At 38.0% G+C, this 17,682-nt stretch overlaps 1 protein-coding gene across 4 annotated transcripts in view; it reads left to right on the top strand.

The window, feature by feature from the left end:
- The window catches only part of USP34 (ubiquitin specific peptidase 34), a 244,320-nt gene that overhangs the window by 33,810 nt on the left and 192,828 nt on the right, over positions 1-17,682 (top strand). For 3 of the 4 annotated variants that reach the window (XM_032352232.1, XM_032352230.1, XM_032352231.1), the window contains exon 2: positions 9,501-9,588. In XM_032352232.1, the coding sequence (XP_032208123.1) occupies positions 9,501-9,588 (88 nt within the window). Of the gene's footprint in view, positions 1-9,500; positions 9,589-17,682 lie in introns of those variants that run through there. The other variant, XM_032352233.1, reaches the window with a different exon arrangement.

Genomic DNA, 17,682 nt, shown 5'->3' with positions numbered 1-17,682 from the left:
TTCTGTGCTGTGGGGACTGTGGGGAAAGGGTGTGGCAGGTGAAGTGAAACTTTATTTTACCCTTTTCAATGTGTTTAGTCTTGGATTTTTTTTTTTTTGTTTGTTTTTTTGGTTTTGCTCTAGTGGTGTGTTGGAACTTCTCCACTGGACTCCCAGACTTCTGCAAAGGCACTGTGTCTACAGTGTTCTGTAGATGGCAGAAAGTGTTCAGGCAGATGGTAGAAAATTCCCATTTTAATGACCTCACTCTTGGGTGACATGCTTTATATGCCATCCAGACTTAGATTTGTCTTTTGTATGGGTATATCATAATGGAAATAAACTTTATGTACTAATTGTATCAGGCATTTTTTCCACTTAACATATGGTTATAAGCTAATCCTTACTAATGTATCAGTAGTGTGTTGGTTTTTAATGCTGAATAGAATTCCTTGTGGAGATACACATGCATGCACGTGCACTAACTCTCATATATGTATATGTATATAAATCGATCTACTTTTTGGACACTTAATTTTTTTCTAGTTTAAGGCTCTTTGAATAATTTTTGTTTTGTTCATTGTATTTTTTGTGTTTTGTGTTTTGTTTGGTGACCTGCCAGTACTAATCCTTATAGATTCTAGCTGTTCTGCCGTTTGTAGTTACTGATGTCTCTTTAATTTTTTAAGTTTGTAATTCTTTTCTTTCTGTTTCCATTTTTAAGGATATAGTCTTAAGAGTCATTCTTCAGTCAGGATAGCTTGGTGGTCTTGCTTGACTTGTTTTTTTGGAACTGATTTAATCTTTAAGTTCCTGTCTTCCTTTTTTTCCCTTGCTATTTGTTGAAGAAACTGCTGATTCCATGGATCATTCGGACAGAGATTTTTCAGTCTGAATGTTGCTTATTGTATCCTTGTGTAATTATTTAATGTTTTTTAGTCTCTTCTATATCTATAATTTAATTATTAGATTTAGAGGCTTGATCAGATTCAGATTAGGTTTCTTGACAAAGAGTGTTTATTTTTTTTTATTTTTATTTATTTTTTTTTTTAAAGATTTTATTTATTTATTTGACAGAGAGAAATCACAAGTAGATGGAGAGGCAGGCAGAGAGAGAGAGGGAAGCAGGCTCTCCGCTGAGCAGAGAGCCCGATGCGGGACTCGATCCCAGGACTCTGAGATCATGACCCGAGCCGAAGGCAGCGGCCCAACCCACTGAGCCACCCAGGCGCCCCGACAAAGAGTGTTTAATAAGATGTGTTGTATTATTCCATCAGAGCACATAAGATATTGTCATGTGTTTTGTAATGCCAGCAACCATTGTTATTTGTAGCAATGACTTATTTAAAATGTTAACATTTGGCTTGTGACAAATTAGTCTTTTTTTTTAGAATCATAAAATTATGTAATTAAAAATAATGTTTTTGCCTTTATTCACTTAACTTTAGGGAGATTATTTCATACCAGTTTATAAAGCACATCCTTGAGGTGCCTGGGTGGCTCAGTTAGTTAAGCATCTGCCTTTGGCTGAGGTCATGATCCCTGGGATGGAGCTCCAGAGCCCTATACCTGGCTCCCTGCTCAGCAGGGAACCTGCTTCTTTCTCCCCCTCTGCCTGCTGCTTGCCTTGCTTGTGCTCTCTCTGTCAAATAATTAAATAAAATCTTAAAAAAAAAAAAACCATCCTTTTTTTTCCAAGTATTTTTCTTTTTCTGATGCATAGTTTTCCATTGTCATGATGGGTTGATACTGTCCTGTATTGACAGTCATTTAGATTTTTTCCAATCTTATGTTAATATGAACAGTGCCATGTTGAAAACCTATGAAAGTTATTTTGGGGGAGGGAAAATGTGTAAGAAAAAGATGATTTAGGTGCTCTTGGGTGGCTCAGTCAGTTAAGCATCTGTGTTTGGCTCAAGTCGTGAATCCAGGGTTCTGGGATTGAGTCTCAGGTCAGGCTTCTTGCTCAGTGGGGAGCCTCTTTCTCCCTCTCCCTCTCCCTCTGCCTGCTGCTCTCCCTGCTTGTGTTCTTTCTGTCAAATACATAACATCTTTTTAAAAAACAAGTGAGGGGCGCCTGGGTGGCTCAGTTGGTTGATTGTCTGCCTTTGGCTTGGGTCATGATCCCGGGGTCCTGGGATTGAGTCCCACGCTAGGCTCCCTGCTTAGCAGGGAGTGGGCTTCTCCTTCTGCCTACTGCTTCCTCAGTTTATGTGCTTGCTCTCTTTGGTCTCTCTTTCAAATAAGCAAATAAAATTGAAAAAAAAAAAAAGACTAATTATTCAGAGGTTCAGTGTATTTTTAATTTTGATAAATATTGCCAGTTTTTTTTCACTAATGTATAGAAAGTACCCATTTTCTCCTGAGTTTCAACTCTAGGTATTACTTAAACTTTGCACACCTGATAAGAGAAAAACAGCATTTCAGTTGTGTGTTTGAACCATGTGTTTATCGTTTTTCTTTTTTGGCCCATTCTTCTCATTTCTTTTCCACTAATCTTTTGTTTGAGCTCAGAGAGATTACCCTCCAGAGGCTTCCTAGTTTGTCGTTTCTTTGAAGTTTGCTTTTTTTTTTTTTTTTTGTCCTCAGTTTAAATGTTTTATATGATCTAATGGATCAGTTCAGAACACTTTAAGAATGCCAGTCTTTATTTCTACCATCTTCCATGTTGTCTCATACTTAGTTGAGTTGAAAGGATCCTAAACTATTAAGTATTTTAAATTTTTTTCATCTCTTTATATATTTATCCATGTTTATTTTCCTTCATTACCATTTTTTCCTTTTTGTTCCTGTTACTCCTTTGTCTTTTCTTTTGAGGTACCTTTTATTTTCTGTCTTGCATTACATTTACATTCTGTCTTACTCGTATATTCAGGCATGGCCTGCCAGTGGTAAGCATACATATTTGTCCAAAGTTTTATTTCACCATTCGTCTTCAGGTAGGTTTACCTGGGTATAAAATTCTAGATTTGGGGCGCCTGGGTGGCTCAGTTGGTTAAAGCCTCTGCCTTCGGCTCAGGTCGTGATCCCAGGGTTCTGGGATCGAGCCCCGCATCGGGCTCTTTGCTCAGCAGGGAGCCTGCTTCCTCCTCTCTCTCTCTCTGCCTGCCTCTCTGCCTACTTGTGATCTCTCTCTGCCAAATAAATAAATAAAATCTTAAAAAAAAATAAAATTCTAGATTTGCCATCATTTTAACATTTTGCAGGTTTTATACTGTTCTTCTGATTAGAAGCCTGCCTCTCACACTTGATTTTTGCTACACCAGCTAACGTCTTTTTTTCTTTGGAGCTTTATTTAATATGACCAATTTCAAATATATACAGAAGTATAATGCGTAAGAATAAAAGACGTGAATACTTAAAAGTTGTTTGACGATAGTTCAAATTCATAACTGTACCAATCCTCCTATAGTTGTTTGTACTTACTTTAGACATTTTCACCCTCCTGATTTGGCCTCAGTGGCTAACCTGGGTGCTGGTGAGGATTCTGGATAGGGCTTAGCTTCTTAAAGTCCTGTTCTTTTGAGACTTGCTGAGAATACCTTTCTTACAGGCTTCTAAGAGCCCAAGAACTGGAATTCTCTGGATCTGAGATACATGAGGTTTAGAAATACATGAGGTTTTCTTCAGCACCTTTGGTCTGGTCAGTGGTCCTGAATTTTTTTCCTTAGGTGAGTTGTGAGATTGTATTTGAGAAGATCAGTTCCTTTGCCTATGTAAGATCTTAGTCATAGCTACCAGTGGTTTCTCACTAGACTTCTGCATTATACCTTCCATCCTCTAATGCGTCCTTTTGGAATTGTGCTTGTCATGCTATCCATTTCTCCTCCTCCTCCCCCTCCTCTTTTTTTTTTTTTTTTTTAAAGTAGGTTCCACATCCAGTGTAGAGCACAATGAGGGGCTTAAATTCATGGCCCTGAGATCAAGACCTGAGCTGAGATCACCAGTCAGATGGTTAACTAACTGAGCCACCCTGGTGACCCCATACTATATTGATTTCTGATCTTGAAGTTTTTTTTTTTTTATAAGATTTTATTTATTTATTTGTCAGAGAGAGAGAGAGCGCAAGAGCGAGCACAGGCAGAGTGGCAGGCAGAGTCAGAGGGAGAAGCAGGCTCCCTGCGGAGCAAGGAGCCCGATGCGGGACTCGATCCAGGACGCTGGGATCATGACCTGAGCCCAACGCAGCTGCTTAACCAACTGAGCCACCCAGGCGTCCCTGATCTTGAAGTTTTTAATGAGCATTTCTTTTCTAAGGTTTTTTTTTTTTTTTTTTTTGGTCCGAGAGGGAGAGAATGTACAGGGGGGAGCAGCAAGCAGAGGGAGAGGCAGGCTCCTCACTTAGCAAGGAGCCCAGTGAGGGACTTTATCCCAGGACTCTGGGATCATGACCTGGAGCCAAAGGCAGATATTTAAATGACTGAGGAACCCAGGCATCCCAAGCATTTCTTTTTTTAACCTAAGTGGTGAGAACCATTTTCTTTTCATCCAGTACCTAGTCTTCTACCCTCTACATTGTGTCAGGTGGGTACTTTGAGTTACTTTCTGTCACCTTTGGATATTGACCAGCATTGATGTTTCCATTTCTACTTTGGTCTCTCCTATTGGGCTATATTTGGTGTTCTGTAGGTCTGTGTGGGCAGTTCCCCCACCTTGCTTGCTCTCTTTTCTGCCCCAGTGGTTGACTGTTTAGGGTTGGAATACAGTTCCTCCTCTATAGGGAATGGTGGGGAGATTTCTGGATGATGCCTGCCTGCCTGCCTGCTTTTATGGTACCATGGACTTTACCATTATTTGTAGAGACTAGTGGCTTCTTTTAAACTGTAGTCTGAGTTTTCCTCTCTTTTTTGCTTTTTTAATTAATAAAAATCTTTTGGGGCACCTGGGTGGCTCAGTGGGTTGGGCCGCTGCCTTCGGCTCGGGTCATGGTCTCAGGGTCCTGGGATCGAGTCCCGCATCGGGCTCTCTGCTCAGCAGGGAGCCTGCTTCCTCCTCTCTCTCTCTCTGCCTGCCTCTCTGCCTACTTGTGATCTCGCTCTGTCAAATAAATAAAATCTTTAAAAAAAATTAATAAAAATCTTTTTAGTTGTAAAAAAAGCCAATTTACCACCCATTCATTTATTTTTTATTCTTTTATTTTTTAGATTTTATTTATTTATTTGACAGAGAGAGACACAGCAAAAGAGGGGGAACACAAGTAGGGGGAGTGGGAGAGGGAGAAGTAGGCTTCTTGCTAAGCAGGGAACCTGATACAGGGCTTGATCTCAGGACCCTGGGATCATGACCTGAGCTGAAGGCAGATGCTTAACTACTAAGCCACCCAGGCACCACAGTGTTTATGATTTTGTGTGTTTTGTGTCCTGCTACTTTATGGAATTCATTTATTCTAGCAGTTTTTTTGGTAGACCCTTTAGAGTTTCCTACATGTAAGATTATATAATCTGTGAAGTGGTAATTTTCCTTCTTCCTTTCCAATTCCTTTTTGGTTCTTTTTGCTCTGGCTAGAATTTCCAGTACTGCAGTTGAACAGAAGTTGGGAAAATTGTCTACTTTGTCTTGCTTCTCATTTTACTGGAGCAGATTGCAGTCTTTAATCATTGAGTATGATGTTAGCTCTCTGGAGAGCTCTAGTTTGACCCTAATAAAATAAATTGGAAAGCTTGTGTTGATGAGCTGTTAGGCTGCTAGGTAGGCCTTAGGTGGGGATAGGTGTCTGATTACACATAGGCTTTTTCCAGAATGTGTTCATTTATGTTTTGTGTTTGGGAGATAGGATTGTTGCAACCACTCAGATACCTGTGTTTTCAGGCTGGGGAAGGAGAAGTGGCATTGTGTACTATGGTTTCTTCTTCCTGTCCAAGTAGTTCACCCTTCAGGGTTGCATTATTGTTCCTTTTAGTTTCTTTTTTTTTTAATGGCTTAAGTGCATTTTCTTCATTTTTCTCTTAGAATCTTTCTACAAAAGAGCAAAATTAAACACCAGGTTTCTGGCAAGAGGGTGAGAATCCTTTCTGAGAGCCCCCACCCCTTCCCTTGTTTTCCTGCTATACCTTTGTTACACTTCATGGGTTGGAGGACTTGGTGCAGAAATCTACAAGCAAGAGTTTGTTTTCAGTGGTTTCCTTAACTCTTCCCCCCAGTATATCTTATTCTGTCGTGGATTTATTGTCAGGATCTTCTAAATGATGGTGTGTTTGGCTTGCAGGGTCTCAGGTGCTGTTACCTTGTTAACCTTTTGTTTGGCATGTACTTCTTTTATAAATGTACTTCCTCTTGCCTGTCTTTTTCCCAGATGTAACCATTCTCTTGATGTAGATGTGAATCATTACAGTATATATATTTATATTTATGTATGTGAGTCCATAATAATACAGTTTGTGTGTGTGTTAAACATTAACAAGTGGTATCAAACTGTATCCTTTTGCAACTTTTTCACTGATATTTTGGAATTTGAATATTAGACATTTTGATACACAGATTCAGGTTTAAAAATATTTTTTAAAGATTTTATTTATTAGAGAGCATGAGCAAGTGAAGGGTCAGAGGGAGAGAGAGAATCTTCAAGTAGACTCCCCCACTAAGGATTAAGCCCTGACATGGGTCTCGATTCCAGGACCTTAAGATCATGACCTGAGCTGAAGTCAGATGCTTAACCGACTGAGCCACGAGGTACCCTGACCATAGGATTTATTTAAAATAAACTTCTTGTGGCACCTGGGTGGCTCAGTGGGTTAAAGCCTCTGCCTTCAGCTCAGGTCATGGTCCCAGAGTCCTGGGATCAAGTCCCACATCGGGCTCTCTGCTCAGCAGGGAGCCTGCTTCCTCCCTCTCTCTCTGCCTGCCTCTCTGCCTCCTTGTGATCTCTCTGTCAAATAAATAAATAAAATCTTTAAAAAAAAAAAAAAGAAAGAAGGAAGGAAGTTCTGGGGTGCCTGGCTGGCTCAGTCGGTATAGAATGTGGCCCTCGATCTTGGGGTTGTGAGTTTTAGCTCCACATTGAGTGTAGAGATGACTTAAAACATCAAATAAAACTAAGGAAAAAAAGTTCTGGTTAATGGACCTTATTCCTTTTTTTGTTTAAATTTTTAATTTTAGTTTTTAAAATATTTTTTATTTTTAACTTCTTAATTTTATTTTAGGGAGAGTGTGCTCCAGAGAGGGCACGTGTGTCAGGGGAGGGGCAGAGGTGGAGGGAGAGTGAGTCTCAAGCAGATTCCCTGCTAAAGGTGGAGCCTGACTTGGGCCTTGATCCGATGACCCTGATAAAATGACCCGAGTAGAAATCAAGAGTGAGTTGCTTAACTGAGCCACCTGGGCACTCCAGGATTTTTTATTTTATTTACTTATTTTTATTTAAATTCAGTTAATTTTTAAAAAAGATTTTTATTTATTTATTTGACAGAGACAGCGAGAGAGGGAATGCAAGCAGGGGGAGCCGGAGAGGGAGAAGCAGGCTTCCTGTTGAGCAGGGAGCCCCATATGGGGCTCAGTTGTAGGACTCTGGGATCATGACCTGAGCCGAAGGCAGATGCTTAATGACTGAGCCACCCAGGTGCTCCTAAATTCAGTTAATTAACATAGTGTATTATTGGTTTCACAGGTAAAGTTTAGTGATTCATCAGTTGTGTATAATACCCAGCGCTCATTACATTAAGTGCCCCCCCTTAATGTCCATCACCCAGTTACCCCATCTCCCCCACTCCCCTCCCCTGTAACAGTCCTTAGTTTGTGTCCTGTAGTTAAGGGTCTCTTATGGTTTGTCCCCCTCTCTGGTTTTGTCTTACTTTATTTTTCCCTCCCTTCCCCTATGATCATCTGTGTGCTTTTTTTTTTTCCTTAGATTCCACATCTAAGCAAAATCATATAATTGTCTTTCTCTGATTGACTTATTTTGCTTAACATAATACCCTCTAGTTCCATCTATGACATTACAAATGGTAAGGTTTTTTTTTTATGACTGAGGAATATTTCATTTGTGTATGTGTGTGTATCCATACACGTATATACAACATCTTCTTTATCCATTCACCTGTTGATTGACATCTTGGGTTCTTTCCATAGTTTAGCTATGGTGGACATTGCTGCTATAAACATTGGGGTGCAGGTGTCCCTTCTGATCACTATGTTTGTATCCTTTAGGTAAATACTTAGTAGTGCAATTGCTAGATTATAGGGTAGCTCTATTTTTAACTTTTTCAAGATTTTTATTTTTAAGTAATTTGTATACTCAGTTTGGGGCTGCAACTCACAACGCAAGATGAAGAGTCACATGCTCCACCTACTGAGCAGATTGAGCCTCAGACTCTTGATTTCGGCTTGGATTATATCTCAGGGTCATGAGATGGAGTCCTGTCCGGCTCTGTGCTCAGTGCGGAGTCTGCTTCTCCGTCCCTCTTCCTGTTCTCCCCTTTTCATATGTATGTGCATGTTCTCACTCTCTAAAATAGATAAAATCTTTTAAGAAAAAGTCTAAAAAAATAGAATGGAGTTGGCAAACTATGGCCCAGTGTACCAGATCATTCAGCTGCTTGTTTTTAACATGGCTATGGTCGTTTGTTTACACATGTGTGGTTCCTTTCAAGATACCATGGCACAGCTATCCAGGTGTGGAAAGAGACTCTATGGCCTTCTAAGCCCAAAGTATTTACTTTCTGTCCCATTAATGAAAAATTTGCTGACCAGATCTTGTACAGTTAAACATTTTACATTAGAAGACTTATTTGGACCACCTGTAGTTTCTGAAAACTTTTTTCCTTTCTGAATTTAACTTTAGATTCCTTTCCTAGTAGTATATACTGTATATGAAATGCCAGTATGTCAGTCAAGCTCCAGTCAGGGCGTTGAAAAGGAATTTAGTAATACGAGTATTTACACAAATGTTGGAGGTAAAAAGCAAGTGGAACCTGGACAACACCCAGAGGAGATGATGATGACAGCTATGATAACTGAGGAATAGCCAGTCTCCCCAAAGGCTAGGGAAATAAAGGAAGAAGGGTTGTCAGTATCTAAGAATCACTTTCAATCACTTGGAGGTGGGCCCTGTGAAGAAGCTAGGACTTAAAGGAAGGAATGCTGTCTGGCTACTGCTGGTACCTCTGAGAAGAGTACCATGAGATTGGTTTTTGGATGCTGCCACTTGGAATCTGCAGTTGCTGAGTGATGTTTTCATATACAGAGAGTGAACACATCTTTGGTCTCCTCCTGCCTTCTAGTCATCTAGTGCTCTGTAGACAGTGGAGGAGCATCTTAAGAAGCCAGATGGAAATGAAAAATGTAGTTTGCAGAGTTCCAGTCCCAGCATCACAAAGCTTAGAACAGAAGGGGGGATTTGAAGTAGAGAGACAGCACTAGAATAACTGCGAGGAAAGTGTCTTCTCTCTTGCTCCCCCAGTACATCTGTTAAAAAAATCTGAAATATTTGCATTTAGTCTAGACTTCTTTTTTTTAAAGTATTGGCTTTAATATTGGTTTAGTATTACTTATTCCTAATATTAAAAAGTGTTTTTTCTACTTTATTTCAGTATCAGATATAGAAGGTGGTGATGGACTGCAGCTCAGAAAGGAACATACTCTCAAAATATTTGCTTATATCAATTCCTGGACACAGAGGTATGCATCTTTAAGTACTTTAAAGACTAACTTTTTGAGTTGTACTTTAAATTGACATGGTTTGTCATGAAATTTCCCTTTTAGAATGTTGGGTTGTATACCTGTAGTCAATAAATGACAGTTCATCAGTATTTATTAAACCTTTCTTTCTTAATCATGAGGCCACTCATGGTTTTGTTTTTTAAGACAATAAAAGTTTCTTTAACTTATTATTTAGAAATAGGGGAGTGAATGAAATTCTAAAAATTATTTTGAGAGATTGAGGAATTTTTAATGGCATAACTAGAGATGTTTAATAAACTTAATCCATTAAAAAAATTAGTTTTGTGGTAATGGACACTTTGACCCTTCTGGAAGCCATTTGTTATTCTATTTGCATTATATACAGGTATATTAGACTAGTTTTTAAGAAATGCATATATTGTGGGGTGCCTGGGCATCTCTGTTAAGTGTCTGCCTTGGGCTCAGGTCATGATCCCAGGGTCCTTGGATCAAGCCTGCATCCTGCTCCTTGCTCAGCTGGAGGCCTGCTTCTCCCTCTCCTACTCCCTCTGCTTGTGGGTCCCTCTCTTGCTGTGTCTCTCTCTGTCAAATAAATAAAATCTTAAAAAAAAAAATGCATATGTTGAGAATACAAAGAATAAAACTTGAGGAAACACGGTAATTAATATAATCAGAATTTGCAAGTTCCTGTTCCCTTAACATGATTTTAGCTGGGCCTAGCTAAATATTCTCTTTTGCTTGTATGCCTATCTCGTTTATTAGTCTTCTAAAATTTTTATGGGTAAAGAATGTTTGAAGCTTTGTGTGCAATGATTAGTGAACATGTTAAGTGCAGCTAAAATAAATAAATGTCCTGAGGCCCACAGACTAGCTGATCATAGAGTTTATCTTCAAATCTCATTTGTTCTACTACGTAATATCCCTTTTCCCTTTTCTCCTCCTTTGTTGATAAAGATGATACACATATTTGTTCTACAAAAGATTTTTGTAGATTTTTTACATGGTGTCGTTATCGGCATCTCTTTTCTGAGTCTCAGCCAGCTGAATTACTTTTAGCTAAGTTTAGAAATGAGAGCGGTTCCTCTGTTCCTTTCATTATGGATAGAGTAGGTGATTGGATATTTCATAATACTAATGTTAATGATTTAAAATTAGCATCAGGGGTGCCTGGGTGGCTCAGTCACTTGAGCCTCTGCCTTCAGCTCAGGTCGCAATCCCAGGACCCTGGGATCGCGTCCCACTTTGGACTCCCTGCTTGGGGAGAGCCTGCTTCTCCTTCTGCCTGTACTCACTTGCTGGGTGGCTCTCACAAGTAAAATCTTAAAAAAAAAAATTAAAATAAAGTTAACATCAGTATCCAAAGGATTTGCTGCAAAATGTTGCATTTGTGTCATAATTTTTGATTTATTTACTGTAACTGTAGCTAGGTAGCAACATGTTATGCCACTAAATAAAATGAAATCCAGGGAAATGATGCAGTTTTTTTAATGTCTCACCCCCTAGTTACTGGTTGGTGCTGGGTAGGGGTTCCATGTTCCCATTCCTAGTCCACTTTTTATTATTGATACATACTCTTAATCCTTGTATCAGGAATTTTTAACTTGAATAGGAGTGAAATTACAAAGTAAATATTGATAAGTACCATTTTAGGCCTAATTTGTAGGTTTCATCAGAATGTCAAAGAATGTTTGCGCCCCAGATAGTAGATCCTCTTAATTTTATCTGTTGTTGCTGTAGAGTATAGTGGTTCAGTATGGCTGTCGAGCCAGAGTGATGTGGCTTTGAGTCCTGCTTCATCACCTGTTAGATAATTATGACAGAGTAGTTAGCTTCTAAGTTCTTATTTCATTTGTGAAATGAAAATAATAACAATGTTACTACTATTTTAGATTGTGAAGAGACCAAGTGCTTACTTAGCACAGTACCTGACATAAGACCTTAATAAACACCTGTTTTAATTAAAATTTATTTTGGAAAATTGTATACATGTTGAAGGTTATGTAAGCTAAAGTGTGAAAAGCTGGACTAAAACATAATTTGTAACCTTTATCATTTTATTCACATGTCAATAAGTATGAGCAACTTTTAGCTGGTAGTAAAAAAGCACCCAAAAGTAGAATGTTACACTCTTCATTGTTCATACTGAAGACGAGATAAGTGACAATAAAATATCCAGTGTTTTGTGATTAAAAAAAATTTTTGTCTAGGGGTGCCTGGGTCGCTCAGTTGGTTAAGCATCTGCCTTTAGCTGGCGGTCATAATCCCAGCATCCTGGGGATCGAGCCCTGCATCAGGCTCCCTGCTCCTCGGGGACCCTGCTTGTTCCTCTCCCTTTGCCTGCCACTCCCCCTGATTGTGTGTGCACGCTCTTTCTCTCTCCCTGTCAAATAAACAAAAATCTTAAAAAAAAAAAATATAGATAGATAGATAGATAGATAGATAGTTTATTCTCCTCCTCTCATGTCTCCGACCTCCCTCAGTTTCTTTCTTGGGCATCAGAAAATACTGTTGCCTAGATTAAGATGGTAGTTTTTGTAGGTGATAACCAGCAACTAATAAGGCATGGTTAATCTTCAAAAGAGATTGCTAACTTAGGGCCCATGACTATGGAGGTCCATAAATATATCTTAGCATACTGATGAACCCATGACATTTCATACAAAATGTTCTTAAAGGTTTTCTGGGAGAAAAATGTTAATAGTTTTCATTAGCTTATTAGTAGTTAAGAATCCTTATTCTAATATATTGATTAAAAGATACGTAAAAGAGCATATTCACTTAAAATAGTATATTGATAATTTTTATAAACAATTGTATTAATACTTTGTATTATTTTCCTCCTATTTAAGTATGTACTCACTGTAAAAATTCTTTGAGAAAAAGAATCGAAGTTTATTTATTTAAAAAAAATATTTTTTTATTTATATGACAGAAGACAGCAAGAGAGGGAACACAAGCAGAGTGAGAGAGCCCCAGGCTCGATCCCAGGATCCAAGACTCTGGGATCATGACCTGAGCCAAAGGCAGCTGCCTAACAGCTGGGCCACCCAGGCACCCCGAGAATCAAAGTTAAAAAAGAAAAAAGAAAAAAAAAAGGGCCTGGGTTAAAGCCTCTGCCTTCGGCTCAGGTCATGATCCCAGGGTCATGGGATCGAGCCCTGCAGCGGGCTCTCTGCTCAGCGGGGAGCCTGCCCCCCCCATCTCTGCCTACTTGTGATCTCTCTCTCTCTCTGTCAAATAAATAAAATCTTAAAAAAAAAAAAAAAGAAAGAAAAAAAAAGGCATGCTCCTACCCAGAGTAACAACTGACGATTTTTTTTTTTGTATAGCCTTGGCATGAGGTTGTGAATCATACAGTTTAAAATTTTGCAAAAATGTGAGTTTCCTACATCTGTGTTTTATAATCTGATTTTTCATACACAGTCAAGTATAAATAATTTCTTTATGTCATCAAATCTTATTTTTAATTGCTGTATAATAGTCATACAGCTGCTGTTCCTTTGTTCTGTCTGTAAGCTCAAGAACATTATTATATGTTTGTTTAAAAGGTTATCATTAAAAAAAAGTTATCATTTTATTGAAATTGCAATTGAGACTGGAATGGGAGGAAAACTAATTCAAAGTGGAGAGAAAATTAAGAGAATAAATTGAAGAATACAAATTAATAAAAGAGCATATAAAGGTCTGAAAGTAATATGGATGATAAAAGCATTGAATAACTTTGTTTGTTTGTTTGTTTTGGACTTGTTAATTTTACCACAAAACAGGCTTAGGTTTCTGTCTTGTAAATTCCTCTTTTCTTAGGTATTTTAAGGCCTTTGGTTGTCTTCTGCCATTCTGCGTTTTAGTTTTATTTCATGATTTGTCTTCTAAAAGAGAATTCTTTTAGATCCCTGCCTGAGCCGTAGGCAGACACTTAATGACTGAGCCACCTGGGCGCCCCAAACTTATATTTTTTTAAGTTAACTCTACATCAGATGTGGGGCTAGAACTCATGATCCTAAAGTTAAAAGAGTAACATACTTTGTTGACTGAGAAAGCCAAGTGCCTCAGTAAACTTTATTTTTATGAACAGTTTTAGTTGCTGTTGCTTTTGAATAGATTATGTTCTATACTCTTTAAGGCTCTGGCTTTTATTCTGGCATTAAGAAATTTGGGGATATTCATAAATTCAGTGAGGTATTGCTTTGAGCACTATTCAAAGTAGTGCTTTTCATGAAATAGTTCATAAATAAAAACTTTTGCTAAGGTTAGATACCATGGATTAACAGTTCTTTGAAATGTTACATAGTACCAGGCCATGAAGAAGTTAGATCCATTGGAATATGTGTTGTTTGATGGAATTACAGAATCAAAGTTAAAAAAAATTTAGACATGTAGATTCTTCATGAATGTTCAGTTAAAATTTTTTTATAAATTGGAGCTATGTATTTTATGCTAGGCATTTATTTTTTATTATTATTTTTTTTAAATAAAGATTTTTTTTTTAAAGATTTTATTTGACACAGAGAGAGAAACCACAAGTAGGCAGAGAGGCAGGCAGAGAGAGAGAGTGGAGGAAGCAAGCTCCCTGCGGAGCAGAGAGCCCGACATGGGGCTCGATCCCAGGATCCTGGGATCATGACCTGAGCCGAAGGCAGAGGCTTTAACCCACTGAGCCACCCAGGTGTCCCTATGCTAGGCATTTAGAAATTTTATTTTATTTTTTTCAATTTTAGTATATGTGCTGCCGAAGCGAGCACTATGTTATTTTTTTCAAATTTTATTTCATTCCAGTATGGTTAACATACAGTGTTAGTTTCAGGTCTACAAAGTAGTGACTCAATATTGCTGTATACTAATGCTCATTAAGATGAGTACACTTTTTTTTTTTTTTTTAAAGATTTTACTTATTTATTTGACAGAGAGAGATCACAAGGAGGCAGAGAGGCAGGCAGTGGGGGAGAGAAGCAGGCCCCCTCAGCTCCCTGCTGAGCCTGATAGGGCTGGATCCTGTGACCCTGGGATGATGACCTGAGCCAAACGCAGAGGCCTTAACCCACTGAGCCACCCAGGCGCCCCAAGACGAGTACAGTCTTCATCCCCTTCACCTGTTTCATCCATCTCTCCACCCACATCCTCTATGATAACCATCAGTTCTTTATAGTTAAGAATCTGTTTTTTGGTTTCCTTTTTTGTTTTTCTCTTTGTTCATTCATTGTGTTTCTTCCACATTTGAGTACGATCATATGGTATTAGTCTTTCTCTTACTGACTTATTTCACTTAGCATTATGCTCTCTGGATCCATCCATGTCTTTGCAAATGGCAAGACTTCAATTTTTTTTTTTAATTCTTTATTTAAATTCAGTTAACATAACACTGCATTATTAGTTACCAGGGTAAAGTTTAGTGATTCTTTGGTTGTATATAACACCCAGTGCTCCTTATATCCAGTGTCCTCCTTAATGCCCATCACTGAATTACCCCTTACCCTGACCTGCCTCCCCTCCAGCAGTCCTCACTATGTTTCCTAGGATTCAGCATCTCTTATGGTTTGCCTCCCCTATTTTCATCTTTATTTTTCCTTCTCTTCCTGTATGTTCATCTACTTTGTTTCTTAAATTCCATAAATGAATGAAATCACGTTGTACTTGTCTTTTTCTGACAGATCTATTTCCCTTAGCATAGTACCCTCTGGCTCCATCCTGATTCTTTTTCTTATAGTTGAGTAATATCCTGTTGTGTGTATATATGTGGTACATCATCTTCATCCGTTCAAGTATCAATACACTCGGGCTGCTTCCATAGCTTGGCTGTTGTAAATAATGCTGCAGAAAAAATAGGAGTACATATATCCTTTCAGATTAGTACTTTTGTATTTTTAGGGTATATACCCTGTAATGTGATTACTGTATCATGGGGTAGTTCTATTTTTATTTTTTATTTTTACTTGTTTATTTTTAAAAAAGATTTTATTTATTTATTTGACAGAGACAGATCACAAGTAGGCAGAGAGGCAGGCAGAGAGAGAGGGAAGCAGGCTCCCTGCTGAGCAGAGAGCCTGATGCGGGACTGGATCCCAGGACCCTGGGATCATGACCTGAGCTGAAGGCAGAGGCTTAACCCACTGAGCCACCCAGGCGCCCCTCTTCTGCCCATTTTTAATTGGATTGTTTTTTCGTGTATGTGTGTTGAATTGTATTAAGTTCTTTATATAGTTCGGATGCTGACCCTTTATCATATATGTCATTTGCAAGCATCTTCTCCCATTCGGTAGGTGGCCTTTTTTAGTTTTGTTGGTTGTTTCCTTTGCTGTGCAGAGACTTCATTTTCATGTAGTCCAGATAGTTTATTTTTGCTTTGGTTTCCTTTGCCTCAGAAGATACATCTAGAAAAATGTTGCTATGGCTTATATCAGAGAAATTACTACCTGTGCACTTTTCTAGGATTTTTATGGTTTTCAGGTCTTACATATAGGTCCTTAATGCACTTTGAGTTTAATTTTGTGTGGTGTAGGAAAGTAGTCTAGTTTAATTGTTTTGCATGCAGCTGTCTATTTTTCTAGATGCTTTGTCTATTAGAGGTCTTCTGTGATTCCATACAAATTTTAGGATTGTTTGTTCTAGGTTTTTTTCTAGTGAAAAATGCTGTTGGTATTTGCGTAGGGTTTGCATTAAATCTGTAGATTGTTCTGGGTAGTATGGACATTTTAACAATACTTGTTCTTCAAACCCATGAGTGTGGAATGTCTTTCTGTGTCTTTGCATTGTCTTAAATTTCTTTGATCAGTGTTTTATAGTTTTCAGAGTATAGTTCTTTCATTTCCTTGGTTAAGTGTATTCCTAGGATTTTTATAGTTTCAGGTTTCACATTTAGGTCTTCAATCTGTTTTGAGTTTAATTTTGTGTATGGTGTGAGAAGGTGGTCCAGTATCATTTTTTTGCATACTGCTGTCCATTTTCCAATACCGTTTGTGGAAGAGACTGTCTTTTTCCCATTATATCTTTATTACTTCTTTGTGGAAGATTAATTAGCCATGTAACTGTGGGTTTATTTCTGGGCTTTCTGTTCTGTTCCATTGATTTATGTTTGTTTTTGTGTTAATACTTTACTGTTTCGATTACTGCTGCTTTGTAATATAACTTGAAGTCTAGAATTGTGATACCTCCAGATATATTTTTCTTTTTCAAGATTGCTTTGTATAGTTGGGGTCTTCTGGGGTTCCATACAAATTTTAGGATTGTTTGTTCTAGTTCTGTGAAAAATAGTGTTGGCATTTGGGTAGGGATTGCATTACATCTATAGATTGTTTTGGGGGTAGTGTGGATTATTTTAACAACATTTGTTCTTTGGATCCATGAGCATGGAATATCTTTACATTTCTTTTGTTGTCTTGAATTTCTTTCATCAGTGTTTTATGGTTTTCAGGGTATAAGTCTTTCACCTCTTTGGCTAAGTGTATTCCTAGGTATTTTATTATTTTTGTTGCAATTGTTAATGAGATTGTTTTTAATTTCTCTTTCTGCTGCTTCATTATTAGTGTATAGAAATACAGTAGATTTCTGTACATTGCTTTTGTATCTTCTGATTTTATAGACTTTGTTCTTCAGTTCTAGTTTTTTGGTGGAGTCTTTAGGGTACTGTATATACAGTATGTCATCTGCAAATAGTGAAAATTTTATTTCCTCATTAACAATTTGAACCCTCCCACCCCCACCCCACTTTTTCTTGTCTGACTTCTGTGGCTAGGACTTCTACTATTATGTTGAATGAAAGTAGTGAGGGGGACATCCTTATCTTGTTCCTGACTTTAGGGGGAAAGCTCTCAGTTTTTCACCATTAAGTATGATGTTAGCTGTGGGTTTTTCATATTAAGGCCTTCATTATGATGAGGTATGTGCTCTCTAAACCTACTAGCATATTCTTAAATGTAAGCATTCTCTATTCAAGCAGCATATAACTCTACTTGGTAAGAATGTTTTATCAGGCTGCTAGAAGGTGTAGGAAAAAATAGGATAAGCTTAGATAGTGGAAGGGTATGTCTGAGATTAGTTTATAAATAGACATAATGTGTAGGAGTTTAAAAAATAAACAGAAAAAGGCCTGTAATA

The sequence above is a fragment of the Mustela erminea genome, chromosome 7 (genome assembly GCF_009829155.1).
Source record: "Mustela erminea isolate mMusErm1 chromosome 7, mMusErm1.Pri, whole genome shotgun sequence".
NCBI classification, from domain to species: domain Eukaryota; kingdom Metazoa; phylum Chordata; class Mammalia; order Carnivora; family Mustelidae; genus Mustela; species Mustela erminea.
The sequence above is the reverse complement of the archived record's forward strand: the minus strand, read 5'-3'. Positions and strand labels throughout refer to the sequence as shown.